This window comes from Crinia signifera, chromosome 7 (assembly GCF_055691185.1).
Source record: "Crinia signifera chromosome 7, ASM5569118v1, whole genome shotgun sequence".
NCBI classification, from domain to species: Eukaryota; Metazoa; Chordata; class Amphibia; order Anura; family Myobatrachidae; genus Crinia; species Crinia signifera.
The window spans coordinates 85,904,971-85,925,696 of NC_139223.1; the positions used below are offsets into that span (position 1 = coordinate 85,904,971).

General features: G+C 43.6%; 1 protein-coding gene across 2 annotated transcripts in view; it reads left to right on the forward strand.

Moving 5' to 3' along the window:
- GSG1L (GSG1 like) overlaps positions 1–13,924 on the forward strand; it is a 221,259-nt gene extending 207,335 nt beyond the window's left edge. For both annotated transcript variants that reach the window (XM_083153409.1, XM_083153408.1), the window contains one exon: positions 10,369–13,924. In XM_083153409.1, coding sequence (XP_083009535.1) covers positions 10,369–10,669 — 301 coding nt within the window. In that variant the 3' untranslated portion in view covers positions 10,670–13,924. The remainder of the gene's footprint in view (positions 1–10,368) is intronic.
- Positions 13,925–20,726: the final 6,802 nt, after the last annotated feature.

Here is a 20,726-nt window from a genome sequence, read left to right on the forward strand (position 1 = left end):
TATTCTTATTTAGCAGCCCCCTCTAGGGTCTGTTTAAAAGTTCCAGCCAGTGTGCAGCGAAGATGAGTGGGCCCATAATAGTTTCACAGTATTGTCTGTTATTTACATTACACCACATAGTTGAACCCCTCATACCCCTTTCAGATTGCATTTATAACCATGTTATTGCAGGGTCAAGGGGCGATGTGAAAGCACCAAACTGAATGACCCAGGTTATAACAAGGGTTTAACCCAGTTTGCCCTGTGTTTAATGGGCGATAGAGATCTGATTGACTAGGATGGCTGCTTGGGGGGAAAACAGTTTATACTAGACACAGAAACAGTTCCCCCCTCCCCCCCCCCCAAGCGGCCATCCTAGTCAATTCCTCACTAGCGTAGCCCTCACACATCCCCAACCAAATAGTCAACTAATCTGTCATGCCCCCTCCCAATGTCATGTTTGATATGCTGCATATTGTTTTATTGTATGCTCTAATGTAATGTAAGTAATGTAACGTATTGTCACAGCAAGCGGTAGTTATCAGTAACAAATTCCTGTGTATTATGCATCTTGTATTGATACACCTGGCAATTCTTATATTCTTACGCTATTGCCCAGTAAAAAATTATTCTGCGGTGCAGCCCCCAGACCCCCCCCCCCCCTCTTAAATTGACTTACCTTGAGTCTGGCTGCCTAGTGCTCAAGTGAGTTGTTCCTCCGCTCCGCCTGCATGCAGAATCACTTCCTGTCTGCTCGGAGTCACAGAGCAGCAACAGGCAGCCTTGTGATTGGCTGCATGTTGCTAGGCTACCGGATTAGACCAGTCCCGGGCCGGAATGGATTCAGATGTGCAGGGCAATGCTGCCTCTGCATCCATTCCGTATCTGTCTGACACAACATGCTGCCAGCCTAGTACCAGTACACTGTACCAGGCAGCCAGGCCCGACAACATCACCGGTGTACCCCCTCGTACCCATCTTCCACCGCATGTAAAAAAAAAAAAATCAAATTGTCATGCCGGGCAGACTGCAGCATCGGGCCCCTTTAACCTCTTGGGCCCCGGTGCACTGCACCATCTGCACCAGCGGTAGTACTGCCCCTGGTTTGGTTTATGGCCTTGTGTGTAAGTAAAAGTATTTTGTATTGAATACAGTATAATACAGGTAACCAATGACACGAGTAACTTTACAGATGAACGTCAGGCTAGGAAGTTAGCCTGACAGCTGCATTCATGATGGATTGTAGTGGTGAGAGTGTGTATTGGGGAAGCCCAATAAGGAGACACATAAATAAATACACAAATACATTTGAACATGTGAGGTCTAAATTGATATATAGATGTATATGACAGCCACAGTTGAGCAAACAGTATATTATCAACAAGCTGTACAAAAGGTGGGTCAGCACAAAGAGTGTTGACCCCAGGAGCTTGAGAAGCTTAATCAATTAGAGCTGCTGCTTGAGTGATGAGGGTCAGTCTCCACAAAAATTGAATCAAAAGAAAAAAACACAGAAAAAAGCAGCACTCGCATTCAATAATGAATTAATCAAATCATTAAAATTAAGATGATATATTTTGAACCATAAATTGTATAAATTATCATGCATATAGCAAGCACATGTGTATATCACAAGTAGGGTGGCCAATCCCAGGATCGGGATCGGCGGGATCCCGGGATTTGGCCCCAAAATGTCCGGGATTTCAATCCCGGGATTGGACTATCCAATCCCGGGATTTCGGGATTGTACAGTCTATTGCCGGGCAGCGTCTGAGCACACGCTCAGACGCTGCCCGGCTGTTACCGACGCGGGATACGGCCGAGAGAGGTCAGACGGGGGAGAGGATTCCGGTCATTCTGCCCTGTCACTTCTGAACTCACTTGTTCCGTGACACTGACTGGAGGGGAGGGGTGGCGAGAGGGTTTCAGCGCCGGAGGTACAGCGCTGTGGCCTGCGCAGCGTGACCTATGGGTCACGCTGCGCAGGCCGCAGCACTGCACCTCCGGCACCAGAACACGCTCACGGCCACACACAGTGACAACATTCCTCTCCCTCCGGCGTCGCAGCCACCACCTGCCCCGCTCCACCACTCATGGGGGACAGCCGCCGCAAGCCCCGCTCCACCATTCATGGGGGACAGCCGCTGCCAGCCCCGCTCCACCGCACTAAAGTAAGTGGGGGACAGGGGCGGGATGCCAATCCCGGGATCCCAGGAATCCCGGGATTGAGCATTTTTCAATCCCGATTCCCGGGATTGAAAAAATGCCCCGGGATTGGCATCCCTAATCACAAGAAATATAAAGCATATAAAGCACAAAAATGGTGCACACTATAAACAAAAAATGTATGAATAAAATTTTGTTTTCAAAACAAATTTGGATAACCAGATCTCACTTGTAAGGGGCAATCCCCTTATGGGCTGGAGGAGCAATAGATCCAGCACTGTCCACACTCTTTAGTAGTCCCACAAGATGGATGGAGTCAAAGAATGGCAATTTGTAGTCCTGTAGGCACACCGAGGGAGTGGCTGATGTTTTGTAGCCTACCTTCAACCTCGTGGCCGTGTGTGGCCAGGTTTGTTGAATTCAGCCGGAGACTTCTGATGTTTTTAGGGGTACAGTGGTCAGATTATTGAGCAGGTAGGTCCTCCAAGCAATTCCCAAGATCTGGCATCCAGCAGGACCAACGCGTTTCGCTAGTCCAACGCCAGCTTTGTCAAGGTAACCTTGACAAAGCTGGCATTGGACTAGCGAAACGCGTTGGTACTGCCAACCATCTGGCAGGACTCACTGGCAGTGGATGTGGCTGTCTTATTTGACGTTTGGACTGTGCTGCAGCCCCAGCTCTGGAGTCAACACTGGTTCTCAGTCAAAAGCTGCAATGCTTCTGAAACGGTCATGACATGATACATTTGAGTTGCTACTCCCCCCATTGATTACTACAAATGCTCCCTGACTGGAAATCACTTTGCAAATAAACACTCAGAGACCACTGGTATAGGAACACTGTGGCACTTGCCCTGTATGACATATGCATGTGTATTGGAAAAAAATCCAATGCATACATCATCAACATTGTGTGCATTACTGGAAGTTCTATGCACACAAATATCTGTGCAAATTCTGTACATACAGTACATCTTGCATTGGCCCTAATGCATGCATTTTAAAATATAATTGTATACATTTTACTCAGTTATGGAATAAACCAGTGGTTCCAAGTGGCTGAGCTGCTGTTGATCCACACATTGGCAGCCACCAGCACTGGTTTTGTCTATCACATTGACCAATAAGAATTTGACATGGTCTTGGACCGTCAACCCATGGCAGTGGCACCCCTGCCAATGGATTAACTATTTTTCAATTGCATGGTATAGCTTGTTAACTTTACACATAAAACATAGACTCAGCGGCCTTCAATATATATTATGCATAATTAAACATTTAAATAACTGCCATTTAATATGTTAATAATGAATTGTCTCAAAGAAGTTGCAACTACAAGTGTGATCTTGAAATCCACATTCAGATGATATATAGAAATGAACATTCAAAGGGTTTTTTTTATACAAAATGAAATTCTGGTGGTAAATGGCATATATTCCAGCTGTGGTAAGGTCCAAAGTGGAGTCCCGCAAGGTTCAATATTGGGACCCACCTTGTTTAATATATTCATTAATGATATTGGAAGTGACATAGCGAGTAAAATTGCAATATTTGCAGATGACACAAAATTGAGTAAGGAAATTAACTTAGGAGAGGATGTGTATACACTACAAAGTGACTTAAATAAACTGGAAAGGTAAGTGGAAAGGTGGAAAATGCAGTTTAACATTGAATAATGTAAAGTAATTATTTATGGGAACAAAAATGAACAAGCTATTTATAGGCTCAATGGAGTAATTATAGGATATTCTGCTGTAGAGAAGGACTTGGGGGTCATCATAGATAAAAAATTGGGTAATAGTGCACACTGCTCAAATGCAGCAGCAAAAGCAAACCGGACACTGGCATGCATTAAAAGGGGAATGGATTCAAGGGATGCTAATGTGATAGTGCCTCTTCACAAGGCATTGGTGAGACCACACTTGGAATACTGTGTTCAGTTCGGGGCACCACACCTTAAAAAGAACATAAATGAATTGGAACAGGTACAGAGAAGGGCGACTAAGCTAATAAAAGGTCTTGGATCACTAGAATACAAAGATAGGTTAACCAGGCTGAATAGGTTTTCAATGGAGAAATGAAGGTTGAGAGGTGATATGATTAGTACTGTATGTTGAAATACAGGATTGGGAATCATAAGGAACTGGGAGATGATTTGTTCAGTAACAGGGCTATACTGTACTTAGGACACGCAGGCATGTACTGAGGCTCAAAGAAGAGAAATTTCATACTGAATTAAGAAGAGGATTCTTCACCATTAGAGCAGTAAAAATCTGGAACTCATTGCCAGTGGGGGTGATTACAGCAACTACTGTTAATGAATTTAAAAACTGGATACATTTTTGGCCACTAAGGAAATCTTATAGATAGGATTTTCTCAACTCAGTAGTTTGTCAGATAGGATGAACTCGATGGACTAACGTCTTTTTTCAGCCTTTATTACTATGTTACATGATGTCCCAATCTGGATTCAAGTTACTGATGAGATCATGTAAGCTTGCAGCAGGGCCCTCTTACCTCCAAGTCTGTCTGTTGTTACCCAGTTTGTCTTATCACTGTCTACTATTGTAAAGCGCAACGGAATCTGCTGCGCTATATAAGAAACTGTGGTACTTGTTTCCTAGCACGGCCACATATCTTATGGATCGTGTACCTTTAGTTAAGGTACACGATCCATAAGATGGACCCGATTTCCTTTGAAATCAGGTCCATTTAGCCGGCTAGGATAAAATATCGGGGGCATCGCGTCGGTCGGGACCGTTAACAATGGTCCCGACGCGACCGACGCGATGCCCGCGATTTCCCCATAGGCTTCAATGTTAAAAAATATTTTAACATTGAAATCGTGTCGGGAAAGGTAAAATATCGGGGGCATCGCGTCGGTCGGGACCATTAACAATGGTCACGACGCGATGCCCCCGATTTTTCCATCGGGTTCAATGTTAAAATATTTTTTGACATTGAAATAGTGAAAAAATGTGAAAAATGTGAAATGGGCCAATATGACCCATTTCACATTATAGATGTCCCCGTCGTCACCCCACGATAGACGCCAACCCGAAGCGTGGCGAGCGCAGCGAGCCCGCGAGGGGCGGCGGTGCGCATCCTCCGACCTTTTCATTTGGCGACGCGGACACCTGTGAAGTCCGCGAAGGGACGCGTTTACCTGTGAAGCTATCCGCGTCCCCTCGCGGGGCTCGCTGCGCTCGCCACGCTTCGGGCTCGGTGGCTCGCTGCGCTCGCCACACTATTCTATTCTCAACTCCACGCCGACGTGGATAGTAGGGGAATGAAACGGTCGGAGGACGCGCACCGCCGCCCCTCGCGGGCTCGCTGCGCTCGCCACGCTTCGGGTTGGCGTCTATCGTGGGGTGGGGTGTACGCCGTGACATTTGGGGGGGTTGGGAATATTTTACATTGAATCCAATGTAAAATCGGGTCCCAGGGACCCGATTTACATTTAATAAAAAAAAAAAAATCGGGTCCAAAATCGGTCGGTCGCGACGATCGCATCACATGCGACCAAATCGCATGCGATGCGATCGACCCGATTTTTCCGACACGACCACCCCGATGTAAATCGGTGTGGCCGTGCTAGGAAACAAGTACCGAAACTGTAAATAAATAAATAAATAAATGATGTGAGAGCCTGCCTCTCGCTCGGTTCAAGATTATCAAACTTTAATTTCTGATTCACTCCTTCTCTACATTCATTATCCACTACCCTCAGGAATGTTTACAGGCTAGCGTTCCTAGAGGGAGCGTCAAATTGACTATCTCTTTTGAAATTTTTTGTTTTTTTAGTCAAATTCAGGGGGTTCTGTAGACTCTGTTGTTTTTGTGGTTCTTTTGGTTTATTATCAAAGTATTCCCGGAGTCTCATTTTTCTTCCCATTTTATAATGATCAATTGACCAAATTGACCTTTAGCATGCTCTCGCAACCCATTCCCGCAAACAGGCAAGCGCACTGGCGTAACTATAGCACCGCAGCCCCGCCACCCCGCGGGGGGGGGCGCTGTGCATATGGGGGCGCCGGGGGCTGCGGTGCTATAGTTACACCTCCCCCCAATCCCCCGCAGGCTTACCTATTTCGCTGGTCCCGGCGGCTCCGTTCTTCTGCTGAGGACCACCACAAAATGGCCGCCTCCATATAGCACACAGTTCTCTGAAACTGTCTGCTGTATGGCGGCGGCCATTTTGTGGTGGTCCTCAGCAGAAGAACGGAGCCGCCGGGACCAGCGCGAAAGGTAAGGCTGCGGTGGATTGGGGGGGTTTGAATGGACGGCGGGGGGGGGGGGCGCCCAAAACTTAGCTATGCTGCTGGGCAAGCGTGTCCCATTCTTGGCAAACAGAGTGCTGAAACGGAAACCTATGGCACATCGCCTGTATGAACAAGTGTGGCTCCATCTTTACAGTATATAACTAACAATTTATTACAAAAGGGATTGTACAGAATAAAAAAAGGAGGGAAGATATCGCACTCTAGGGTCATACACATTTGATTAAAAAAATCACGGTAAAAAACAGACACATGGTATAATAAACTAAAATAAACTCGTAAAACAATAATAAGCTCAAATGCCATGCGTTCTAGCTGCCTTACAGGTTCTATGGATACAATTAAACACCACATCATAAAATTACACACAATACCATACAAATAACCAATGAATCCCTGGGTGCTTTGTGTCTAATAAGGCTTTTCTTCCAGGGTAAAACACTCAAAAGGAAAGAGAGAATGGCGTATGGCCCTTATACTGGTTCACTCACAAAGGTGAATTCCTTCTCAAATGGACAAAACCATGTGCACTGCATGTGGGGCTTGTGCAGATAGAATTAGATTTGGGTGGGGTTTTACTTCAAAGTGAGATCTATATTGCAGTGTAAAGTAAAGACGTCATCTTTCTGCACATGTTACATCTACCCCCCCCCCCCCCACAATGCACATGGTTTTGTCAATTTGAGAAGGAACATTTCTTTGTGAGTGAGCCAGTATAAGGGCCAATGTACAATAGTGTAATACTGCAATATTATAGAGAAAACAAATCTATAAAATCATGGGGTAATTTGACCCATACCAAAAGGTTAAGTCTCTTGAGGGAGAGACAATTCTGTCACCACTGATTTCACTTAAAAACTCCTCCAATCAAGGGGTAGGGACAAGTAGAAATAAAGGGTACTTGTGTAGATACATAGTCAGCGTAGAGTCCCTGTCAGCATCGCAGCCAGCATAGTCAGCTCCGCGAGGGAATGCAGATTACTTGACGTGTATTCAGAGTCCGCTCGCCACACTTCGGGCTCGGTGGCTCACTGCGCTCGCCACACTTTATATAATCAACTCCATGCCAACTTGGATAGTGGGGGTATGAACAGGTCAGGAGGACGCGTACCGCTGCACTCACCACACTTCGGGCTGACGTGGATAGTGGGGGTTTGAAATGAAGGCATTTGCCAGTATGTAATATGGAGCACTGCAAATGCTTCCTTTATTGTGCATGAGACGCACTTGTGCACTGCAACCCCCCCCCCCTTTGTGCATGAGACGCACGCGCTACCGAACCCCTAAACCTGACCTGCTGAAGTGGACATGGTCAGGGATGCCGTACCCTGCTGCACGAATTACTGAGATGCACATGCGTATGAGACGCTCGTGCACCTCAGGCAGATGGAGCACCTCTCCACCAGCATTTGCCAACGCAGGGGATCTGGCGGTTATCGGTGCTGTGTGAGAGGCACTCATTAGGCTTGCCAGGGATGCCGGGGACAGAGCTACAGCTAGCGCGGACAGTACAGTGACTACGCTGCCTGACGGGGACACAACAGTGACTATGCAGGGCTGCCGCTGGGACATTACGCTAACTACGCTAGGCTGCCGTTGGGTTATGCTGACAGCGTAGTGTAGCAAGCCGCCGTGAAACTGCACACGTACCAAATAAAGTGGTAATAAAGTGCCTAGTGACATCAATTCCTGTTTGACAAAACGTGCAAAAAGGCCATTACAGGATAATCAGTAAACACATATGTATTATACAAGGTGCGAGATGTAATAGGGTGTGATTTCTGGTGATTTTTTAGTAAAGATGTGATTTGAAGGGATTCTTTTAGTATTGGGAGTGTGCTGTTTATTGTAAAATGTAAAACAAAAACTGGTGTGGGGTGCCCTCCCCCAAGCACAACATGCTCAGGGTTCTTGGATTGGTTTTTGTTCCCAACATACAGGGAACATAAAGACTGGGGACTCCAATATTTTGGAACCAGCACCGGGCTCCAAAAGGCAGTGGTGTCATGTCATAGCTGGGGGACACTTTTTACACAAGGTCTCTCAGCCGTCATCTGAACACCCTGGCTGGTCAGCACTAGACAGGGTACCCCCCATCCCCCTACAGGCTTAATCCTTGCAGGGCTGAAGCCCAGCTTGGTTGAGGGGATACCCAGTGACTGACATCACTGGGTTTCCCTGTCAATAGCAGGAGAGAGGTGTCTGTGAGTGTACACACAGACAGCTTCTCCAGTTTGGGTTTAGTGTTTTTTTTAACCCCTTAGATCTTTCTGGAGAATAGGACAGACCTATGGGGGAGCGTGTGGCAAGGTGAGCATGTATGTATGTTTGCGTGTATGCATGTATGTAACAAAGCTCTACTGTTCTGGATGTATGTGTGTAATTATTGTAACATTGGTTATGCAGTCCCAGTGGGCCCTTTAATATCCTGCATGCTGGGACGTGATTCTCCAAGTTCCTGCATGCAAGGGAGGCTCGTTGTGACTTGTTGTTTCACAACACAACCCAATGTTAAATGTTTATTCTATTTTTAACAACAAAATTATCAGTCCTGCGTCCACCACCCAGGGATGCCGGAGATGGCCTCAAGCTTCAGCCTTGGAAGAGTAAAGCCAGGGGAAGGAGCCCTTTATTGGGGGGTCCCCACTCCTCCAGGTACCATATCTACCCTATAAGTCAGGGTGTTTATGTGACGGCCTGGGGACCTTGCGTAAAAGTGTCCCCCAATTGCGGCATGACACCTCTGGCTATTGGAGCCCAATGCTGGTTCCAAAATACAGGGGATTCCAGTCTTTTTCTGCTCCATATTTTTGTAACCAGGACCTGTCCAAGAGCCCGGAGCTGGTTACATAAATACGGGGGGTACCCCATAACTTTTTTACCATGTATTTGGTAAACCAGGATAGTCTCAATGACCCCTTGGGTCATCTTCAATAGAACCATCTTAGTAAATAAACCCCACATTCCTGCTACCCCATTTATTTGCCTAAGCAACGCACCCCTGCTTTTTTATACTTAGGGCTTGAGGAGGCTCCAGAGGATGGTCTGCAGCAGTTCTAAATTCAAATAGGGAAGGTACAGCAACTGCCACCAACTGGCGTTCCAAATTCCTTTACTGGCAACTGGTGTTTCTTCCATACTTGTTTGAACTGTGCTGTAGCCCCTCCTCTGGTGCCGACACTGCTTATAAATATATATTTGCTATTTCTTTTGAGGGATTGCCTTTTAGAGGTCTACCGGTACTGATTGTATAAATAAAAAGTTTATTATTTATAAGAATCTGACTGTTTTCCAACACACAGTATTATTAACTATGAGGTGTTATAGTTATTGTCACAGATAAGCTTCCAAAAATCTGCATTAGAAAGCAGTAGCCCAACCCAACTGCTAGTGTCCATGTGACCTGTGCACAGCCTAGTCTGTTGGGAAGGTGTAACATCACTGTTAATAGGAGGTTAGCAATAAAAAAATCACTATACCCTCCAACATCTGAAGAGCAAAAAACAATACAAATCCATAAATGGGGCACGGCCACTGGTAAAGGTGGCATGGCAACACTCCCTTTCCTATACTTACAATGGGCAGATGGAAACCCCCAAAAAGGTACGGGTGATAAAGAAAAGGTACTGCACCTGCCAAAAAGGTATAGTTGGAGGGTATGTAATACTTCTCTGCTTTCCAGCAGAAAATCAGAGTGCTTGGTACCCAACCCACAAACTGTTGCTAGGTGACATTTCTATTCCCTAGAACTGTAGAAAATTACATTTTGTGGATCATAGATTCCTGCAAACTACAGTTTCTCTTTCTATGTTCACCTGTAATATCCAGTTATTATTCAAATCACTATGCTGCAACAGTGCCAACTTATGCATGTATAGTTATTCTTGGCACTAAAAATACAGGAGACTTTAACTCACTTATATGTTTTCTGTGTGTTTTTCAGCCTTGCTTGGTGTTCCTTCACATGCTGCATGGCGGCCTCTGTCACAACCCTGAATTCTTATACTAAAACAGTCATCGAGTTTGGACACAAACATAAGATTTTTGAGCAAGCCTTGCAAGAAGAACAATCTTTCACAGATCACAATGCCCTTAAACACATAAAGGATCGACCAGTCCATTCAGTTTCAAGGTCCCTGGAAATTTCAGATGATGCATCTAGAAATATGAGAAATTCTGTGTTATCATCAGCGGCTGTAGATCTTGGAGAAATACCAGAGTCATTGGGAGAAGACCAATGTTAAATATGTCCACAGTCATCGCTAATATTTATGGTCGGACAGTTTTGATTAAACTCCTAAAATGCTATACATGAAGATAAAATGCAGTGCTCTGTCTTAGACTGACGCCCCTCGGCAGCTCTGCTACACAAAAAAAAAAATACCTGCTTTTAAACTGTTTTCTCTATGAGATCTGGATATACTGTAGAGGTGCAGAGATGTGGTCAGGTTGGAATAATCAGGAAGGATGGCCAAACCTCTCTATGCAGACATTCTGGGAGAGTATGCAAATATGATATTACATGAAGATAAATCTTACACTGAGTTCCCACTGTACAGTAGCTGTATGAGAAATCAAGTGCAAAAATAATGGCCTGTAGAGCACACAAGAAATCATTTCAATGCGCAAATATGACACAAGAAATCAAAATAGTTTTGATGTCTTCCTAGTTTCATGGCTGACATGAATAACCTCAGATGACAAGTATTTTAGAAAAAAAGAATATTGAATGAAGGGTAACCTCCAGTGTAAGTAGTCTGGACTTTTAAGTAAAACATGTTCTGTATGGACCCACCACATCGAAAGGCCGTGCAGTGTGTTTTTACAGGAAGTAATCCCAAATGTGGAATTACGGTAAGCACTGCTGCTTGGTGGTTATGGCATAAGAGATAGACAATTGTCTAGGTCGACGGTCACTAATGGTTGAATAAGTTAACACCTAAAAATGTCCACCATAGGTTGACATTGACAGTTTGACACAAGCTTAGGGTCGACATGGGCATGGTCAACATTAATAAGATCAACACAAGTGTTTTCGTGTCTGTTGACATGGACACAGTATAAGTGTACCGCAAGTGTACTGCATCCCCTCGCATGGCTCGCCATGCTTCGGGCACTATTATATGCTCGCTCTATGCCCTTATGTAAAGCATGAAGTCGGTCTGCACAAAATTTTTTTTAAATACTGGTGTCGACCTTGTGAGTGCCGACCACTCCAATGTTGACCCTAAGCTTGTGTCAACGCCAACCTATGGTATGTCAACCATTTCCAGGTGTCAACTTAGTCACTGTCCACCATTAGTGGTCAACCTAGTGACTGTTGACCTAGACATTGTCGACCCAGGGACAGCACACTGTGCTTGGTATAAAAAAAACACAAGCATTTGTTCAACTGCACGTGGCTAGTAACTTATGTTTGAAGACAAATTAAAACTCCCTACTTTATCTGTACTATAAAAGTGCAGCATATGGTTGTGTCACTCTTCAGTGTACACAATAATAAAATCTGCCTACAGGTAGTTCATTATACTAAAACAAAATTAGATAAATTAATCGAATTGCACCACTTTTACAAAGATCTAGTAAGATTGTGCTTTCAAGCAAAAAAGTCTAGCCACCCATTTGAAGGATCCATTAACCCTTTTTTTATTTTTTGCTGTCCACAAAGTTTCGTAGAGTAAATTTACCAAGAATTGTGTGTCGTCGAGACCATTTATTTCAGTATTTCAAAAAGAAATGGAGACAAGACTACTTGCGTATCTAATAAGATTAGTTGATAAATAGAATTATGGATTTTAGACACTATCCAAATTGTATGGATACAGTATTATTCAATCATTATGATAAGCAAAATCCTATTGTATAGTATACTTTTTTGTGCTCACAGGAGTATGGGAGAAAAAAGGACTCCAAAATGCGCATTAGCCTATATTTATGCTATTGAGTTTTCCAGTATTCTATTGATGATTCTGGAAATGTTAACAATATATAATATTTTATCACTTTCATTTAAATGTACATTTTAATTACTTTCAGTCTTTCAATACATTAAAAGATTAACACATAAAGGATCCCTTTTTATTCATGTAGTGATTTTATTTTAGCATCCAAGAGTTCTCCCAAGGGCTAAACACAGGCATTTTGTGTGAGTCCACTTAATCCATCTCGACGACTCTGAACAAGCATTCATTGCTTCGGTAAACATAAACCATTTTATGCATTGAATTTTGTGTGCCTTCTTTATACAAAAGTATATGGATGCATTGTGATATTGTAGAACACTTATCTATGTAAAAGAACAGTAAACCACGCAACAATATTTTTTTTCTTTTGAAAGTTGTAACCTTAAAATACACCCTTTTTCCCTATTGGAAAGAGGTTCATTGAGAATATGGTGGACCCACAGTAATGAGGGCACAGATATCTGTATGTGCCTGACCATATTGGAATGCCAACTCCTATCCGGTCTTAACACCATAAAACAGATTACAGTGATTGTGACCAAAACATTGCAAGGCTGCTCTCAGAATTCTGGCCCCTTGTTGATTTGATATAGCAATTTTATCCCTGACTTCTCACTGAAGTCTGTACTATGAGTAATTATGACTAGTCTTCTTTCATGGTGACATAGGGTGAAACAAATGTTTTTGAGATTTATTAGTCTTTTAAAACTACAGCATCATTTTGCCTCATTAACCTTCTAATTTTGTTGTTCAGCATGGTATTTATAGATTGCCATTCAAACTGCTGCAGACCGTGATGTGAGGAGGTAGTGCAGAAATTCCATGCTGAACTAAATTTACAAATGTAAGAATGCCAAGCCTGCAGATAATTTTATTCGTAGACTGGCTTCATAAATGTCGTTCAATATGTAATTGTTTGTACTGGGTTGCAGTAAAGATACTCTATTTGCGCAACATTATTAAAGTAACCTTTTCAATGTTCAAAAATTATGGGCAACAGTTTTCGTCCAAGGATAGAAATATATAGAAAATTAGATAAATTTTATTCTTTAATTACATGTTTTTAGTTACCGTATGTCAAAATTAAATATTTTACTCAAATCAGTCACCAAGCCCATCTTGTCTAATGACAGTTGTGTATATGCACTTTAAATGTTGCAACAGCGGCGATCCACGGAATAAATATGGTTTAGATGACTTCAATATCAAAGGCAGTTAGACACGTGCTAACTGTATAAAAGGCTAGTAGAACTGTATGCTTACATTAAATTAAAATTCCCTAAAATGTGTAATACATTCTATGGTTTGTACATAATGCCTTTGTGTGCAGCAGAGGATGTGTAAGTGGCTTTTGATCTGTTGATTCTCAGACATATTCAACATTTAATAAAAATATATATTCTACAGTCAATGTTACAGTAGGTCTGTTCTTGAACTACGAGTATGCAAGACAATGTTTCATTACACACACAACATTTTATTAACTACCTTGTTACATAACTTTATGAAATAAAGAGGTGTGATTGTGTAAATGAACTATAGTCTGAAGTCTTAATTGGTAAATATTGTGCTTTCAGATTTTACACATTGGGTTAACAGGAATCATGAAAGGTAGTCAGTGTCTGCCATTCATTTAAGTGTTGTATAACAAGCACCCAGCATTTGTTCATCAGCAAAACGATCGATTATAATAACAGGTACACAAAATGAAAATAGATTGATGTGAGTGTCTCTTAGTCTTTCCACATATGGATTAATAAGTCATGTTAGGCAACTAGCAACTTAAGTTCCCCTTGGCAACGAGCAATTTCAGTCCCCCCTTGGCAACGAGCATGAAGCCCCTTGGTATCGAGCATGAAGCCCCTGGCATCAAGCATGAAGGTAAGTGGCACTTATGTATCAAATGTGTAATGGGCATTACGGTTGTTATATAGTATGTAATGGGCATTACGGTTTGTTTTATAGTATATAATGGGCATTATGTGTGGCCTTATGTGTAATTGGCATTACGGCATGTGGCTTTATGTGTAATGGGTATTACAAAGTTCGCTAAAATGTGCAATGGGAATTACGGTGTGGTATAATGTTAAGCCGTGCCCCCTTTTTGCCGTGCAAGAGCCCCGCCTACTACAAATCCGGGGTGGGGGGGGCATGCCCTTGCTCCGGGCACCGTGGCACCTAGCTACACCACTGACTGTAATCCCCATTGCATATACTCTTGTAAGCTGTAAAATCAGGTAAAAATAGTACAGACGGAGACAAATGCTATAAGGCCACAAAATCCAAGCTTTGAGACAAATGAAAAAATACAGACAACTGAGAATATTGTTAACAAATGACAGCATGTGCACAGGGCTGCCATCAGAAATCTTGGGGCCCGGGAGATCCAAAATAGGCAGCGCCCCCCCCCCCATTGTTACAATAAATATTTTAGTCAGGCTCAACCTTGTAACAAATATTAATTAACTACCTGAAAAGAAGTACTTTTGTGAGTGTAAAATACTTTAAACAATGTTTTTTTGTTTAGTTTTAGGGGCTCACTTAATATTTAGAACCACCTTGCTGCTTAAGCCTGCAAAGGCTGGGCATACACAGCCGAAAGATACCCCATTTCCCCTCCCTTCTCCCAGACCCTGGTGTGCATTGCTTACCGTACCTTTAGCAACACAGTAACACGGGGGAAGGGGGAGTTGGGCGGCAACATGCTGTTCCCTGCCTGCTCCACACACACATCGGGCGCGGGTGTCAAATGATGGCAATCATACATTAAGAGAAAAGTCCAGGAGCAGAGTAGTTTGTCCCTCCTGGAATGGGTCCTATTGGGAGGTATGGGGTGGTCTGGGCCCTACCCTCTGTCAGAGTGGCAGGGCCCGGGACAGCTGTCCCCATAGCATCTCCCTGATGGTCGGTCCTGCATGTGCACAGTATCACATATATACCTTCCTCATATGACATAGGAAGATTACTAGCAAAAGGAGCTGTAAAACAGATATGATCTGTGTATGAGGCTGACAATAAAACAGTTCCCCTGTTTCTGCAAATACAGTACATTAATTAATTGCAGCATGCCAAGTTTTAACCTTTAACTTGAATCTGAAGTTTGCATATCCTTTTCCAAATAAGTTCTAATAATTAATTGTTTAATTTAAAAAAAAGTACACGTGTGACAGATTTACACAGTATAGCTACCAGTGCAAAAAAACAAACAAACAGCAAAGCCTCTTTTCTAAGCCATTTGGAAAGATCCTAGAAGGTCATGTGACAGTAGAGGAAGGAGAAGGAGTGGGTGTTTTTATTCTGCTAGGAAATTGCAAAGCTTCTATGCTCACTATATAAATTCATGTTAACAACGGTTGCCATGGTAATCCCACTTGGCAAATTGAATCAGAACCCTAGTGAACTATCTCATAGTTAACCAGAGTGATATTGGGAGGTTACAACACCTTTAGTTCCCTTGGCGCTTAATAAACTCTTTCTTTTATAATCTGAAAATATGATAAATGTTTCATTTTAATTTTTTGATCCATTTTTTTTCTCTTCAACTAATACCCATTTCACACTAAACATCAAATTACCAGGTGAAGCACTAGTACCCTGTAATTTGTTCATTGTGAAAGGGTCAACACGGGTCTTAAAACCTGGATCGCCGACCCTGGTCTTTACCACGGTTGGTGACACAGGATTTGCAAACCGGGTTGACAATTTCACACTGAAGAAATACTGGTGTAATTCAGCAAAGTATCGGGTTGACATTTTTAGCCCGGTAATTTGTTGCCCAGTGTGAAAGGGGATCAGATTGCACCCAGCAAAATGACCCTACACTCAAAATGCCAAGTAATTGTCGTGTTGCAGGTCTGAAAGTGGTATATATATATATATATATATATATATATATATATATATATATACATATATATACTGTCTGGTGGAAGTCACACAGAGATTGCATTACGCCAGGAGTTGGCCTTTTATCACTGGGAAACTTGAGTCCCCATTGTCATAAAGAAATTCCATCTTGAGGGTGGAACATCGTCAGGTGGTTTTCCGTCCGGCACTTGGCCCTCCATCTATTTTAATTGCTATTAGTTGGGAATTGAAAGGATCCACTCCCTGTTTCATGGTGTTTGGATTTTCTACTGTTTGAGATTGTGGGATGTCTGATTAAGACCGCCATTGTACACAAGTGTCTGATCTCTGATTATTCTTTCTGTGTATATCAAAAAACCCCTGAGGAAGCCTTTGCAAAAGGGCAAAACGCGTTGGGTTAACACGGCAACTTGAAAGAAATCATTGAATACAACTAAAGAAATTTTAAAGAAAAATCGGTACTTGTTTCCTAGCACGGCCACAATCTGGAGTAATCGTGTCCCTTAATTAAGGGACACGATTACCCCCGATGGACCCGATTTCTTTTGAAATCAGGTCCATTTTGCCGGCTAGGATACAATATCGGGGGCATCGCGTCGGTCGGGACCATTAACATTGGTCCCGACGCGACCGACGCGATGCCCCCGATATTTCCATAGGCTTCAATGTTAAAAAATATTTTAACATTGAAATCTTGTCGGGAAAGTTAAAATATCGGGGGCATCGCGTCGGTCGGGACCATTAACATTGGTCCCGACGCGATGCGACGCGATGCACCCGATTTTTGCATAGGCTTCAATGTTAAAATATTTTTTAACATTGAAATGGTGAAAAATTGTGAAAAAATGTGAAATGGGCCAATATGACCCATTTCACATTATAGATGTCCCCGTCGTCACCCCACGATAGACGCCAACCCGAAGCGTGGCGAGCGCAGCGAGCCCGCGAGGGGCGGCGGTACGCGTCCTCCGACCTTTTCATGCCCTACTATCCACTAGGGCGTGGAGTGAGAATATAATAGTGTGGCGAGCGCAGCGAGCCACCGAGCCCGAAGCGTGGCGAGCGCAGCGGATACCTTCACAGTTATACGCGTCCCCTTGCGGGCTTCACAGGTGTCCGTGGCGACGCGTTTACCTGTGAAGCCCGCGAAGGGACGCGTTTACCTGTGAAGGTATCCGCGTCCCCTCGCGGGGCTCGCTGCGCTCGCCACACTATTCTATTCTCACTCCACGCCCTAGTGGATAGTAGGGCATGAAAAGGTCGGAGGACGTGTGCCGCCCCTCGCGGGCTCGCTGCGCTCGCCACGCTTCGGGTTGTCGTCTATCGTGGGCTGGACTTTACGCGCTTACATTTGGGGGGGTTGGGAATTTTTTTCATTTAATCCAATGTAAAATTGGGTCCCAGGGACCCAATTTACATTGGATTCAATGAAAAAAATCGGGTCCAAAATCGGTCGGTCGTGTCGATCGCATCGCATGCGACCAAATCGCATGCGATGCGATCGACCCGATTTTTCCGACACGACCACCCCGATCTAAATCGGTGTGGATGTGCTAGGAAACAAGTACCGAAAAATCTTTTAATTAATAAAAAAAATATTTGTTTTATGAAATATTGTTGTATCAAATATGATTATACTTTGAAACACTGCACACCAATTAGGTGGAGGATTACTAGCGCTCTCTATATTCCAGTGTCTATATTTCTTTTTTGTCTCCCACTAACAGGGGTGACTTATAGAGTAGCTGCTCACTGGTGGCGCACTTGGGGTCACTGTCCCTTTATATATATATATATATATATATATATATATATACACATATACATATATATATATATATATATATATATATACATACATACACAGATGGAGCCTGCTCCATCCTTGCAGGGGCTGGCGATTCTATCGCCAGCCCCTGCCAGCGGTCTACTCTTATGCGTGCCCCGTGGCTACCGAGCTGGATCTGCCGCCAACCGCCTCCCCCGGTGCCCATCGCCACCCCCTATCCCTGCCCATCTCCCTGAAGAGGAGATGGGCAGGATGCCATCGCGGTGCCATCCCAGTCTTACCAGTCAGAAAGTAAGAAAGAGACATAAGCCTTTACTTGTGAAAATAAATGCTCACATACATGGGGTTAAGTAAAAAGCGGTGAACATCAGAAAGGCAGGAAGCGCAGGGAGACCGGGACTGGCCTTGTATCGCTGCTGCTCATTCCTCCATGTGGACCAGGTGTCACAAATGCTGAAGCTAATTGCCACAATCAACGCATTTCATCATGAATGGACTTTGACAGGGGGTGTTTACACCCCCTGATGAAGTCCATTCATGACGAAATGAGTTTACTTAACCACATGTACAAAATTACATACATTACTTGTGGCTGGCAATTCACACCAGAATCCAAAACACCATGAGGTCGAATGAAAAATACATTGGAAAAGGAAATTGACTCATAACCATTACAGGTGGAAAATACAGATTGCATAGAAGGGTGTAATGCCTGGGATTGTGGGAAGTTTGTGGGCATGGATCAAGGACTTTAAACATTGGTGTATCTCTAATGGGATCAAGGTCTGTGGTGCAAATGGGCCCCCGGGTCCAAGAGGGGCCAAATCACAGATCCTGCACACATATAAATATACTTACCCCTCTTAAGTCCAGTGGTGGTCGATGCCACTAACAGTAGAGATGTCCCCAAGAATCAGGCATGTTCACTATGTTCCTAGAGACCTGCACATCAACAGTATCCAATGGCACAAAGCCAGTGTCTTCTGTACAGCCAGTGAGGAGGGGCCCTAATCTGATTGTCCACATGGGCCCTCCCCTCAGCCAGAACATCTTGGACTTATATGGTCTACATTTTTAATCACCATATTATTTATAAATTTACAAAACTCATCCCTATAAATTCTCTTCATATTTCCATATCACTGTCATTCCTCCTATGCAGCTGCAGTATGGACAGTTTTCTGACTTTTCTGTTACTACCTGTTTAAAACGGAATTATTAATACAAACACATTAGCTTTTAGCTACAACCTTAGCTGCCCTGGCAAAATACAATTGTAATGATAAGTGCCAAAGCAAACAGTGTTGTTGTAACTTAAGCACAAAAACACAAAAAGAACAGAATGAACTAAACATCATATTTACAGAGTAACAAAAGCGATGACTGAAATCGGGAATTGAAAGTGTGATAAAAAATCTTCCATTAAGGTTTTTGAAACAAATTGACAAATGTTATTTTAATTAGTATTGAAGATCAAGGGGTATTGAAACTACAGTAGCTTAATGACCTTTTAATGAAGTATAGATTATGAAAGCAAAAAAAAAGATAGTTACGAAATACAGCATGAACTACTTAGGTTATTTTTAGAAAAAAGAAAATCAACAATACATTAACATTATTGAACAAGGTGTAGCTGTTTCAGGAAAAGACAAATTCAATGAATATACTCATAAATCATTAGCTGTATCCTAATGCTAACATAACCTTTTAAACTACCATCTTTATTTTTTATTTTTTTTGCTAACAGAAATATAATATGAAGCTGCTTGGTGTTCAACTGGGTTATGTTAAATGCCACCAAGTCCGAAAACCCAAACATGTCTTTAAGCATACCTCCCAACTTTGTGTGAACAGCCGGCGGGACGGTGCTGCTGCGCGCCGCAGACGCGTCGAAATTTTCGGGGGCTTGGCCTAATTCGGGGCGTGGCCTATACTCGCGGCTCCCCCGCGAGGCCACGCCCCCCATTTTGCCGCTATGGGGGCATGACCCAGAGGCTCTGTGAGCCTCTAGCCATGCCCCCAGCCCCCTGGCTACGGGAATAGACGCTGTGCGCATGCGCACAGCGTTTATTCCCCGCTGCTTAGCAGCTGACAGGGGGGGACTCCCAACAGCCCCCCCACACCGCGGGACACAGCCGCCCGCGGGTGGGACAGCGGGACAGGCCCTGATAATCGGGACTGTCCCGCTAAAATCGGGACTGTTGGGAGGTATGCTTTAAGTAATGTAAATCCATTGGTTAAAATATATCTTCTTTAAGCGTTGCCAAATAAAAATGTGGAGATCTAAATGTCTTTTATTGGTTTTTAATGTCTAAGACTGAACTCATAGAAAACGAGTTAGTGTTTTACATGGTCTAGAACAGGGGTGTCCAAACTTTTTGCGACGAGGGCCAGATTTGGTGAAGTGTTAATGTGTGGGGGCCGACCATTCAGCCTGACATTCTTTGAATCAGTAATCACATCAGAATGGTCCCCCACTCTGCCCCCATTCACTCTCTGTCCCCCAGCCTGCCCCCATTCACTGTATGTTCCCCACGCTGCACCCATTCACTCTGTCCCTCAGCCTGCCCCCCTTCTCTTAATGTACATCAGTGCCTCCATTCATTGTATGTCCCCAAGCCTGACCCTGCTTCACTGTATGACTCCCATTCATTGTATGACCCCCCCATTCACTGTATGTCA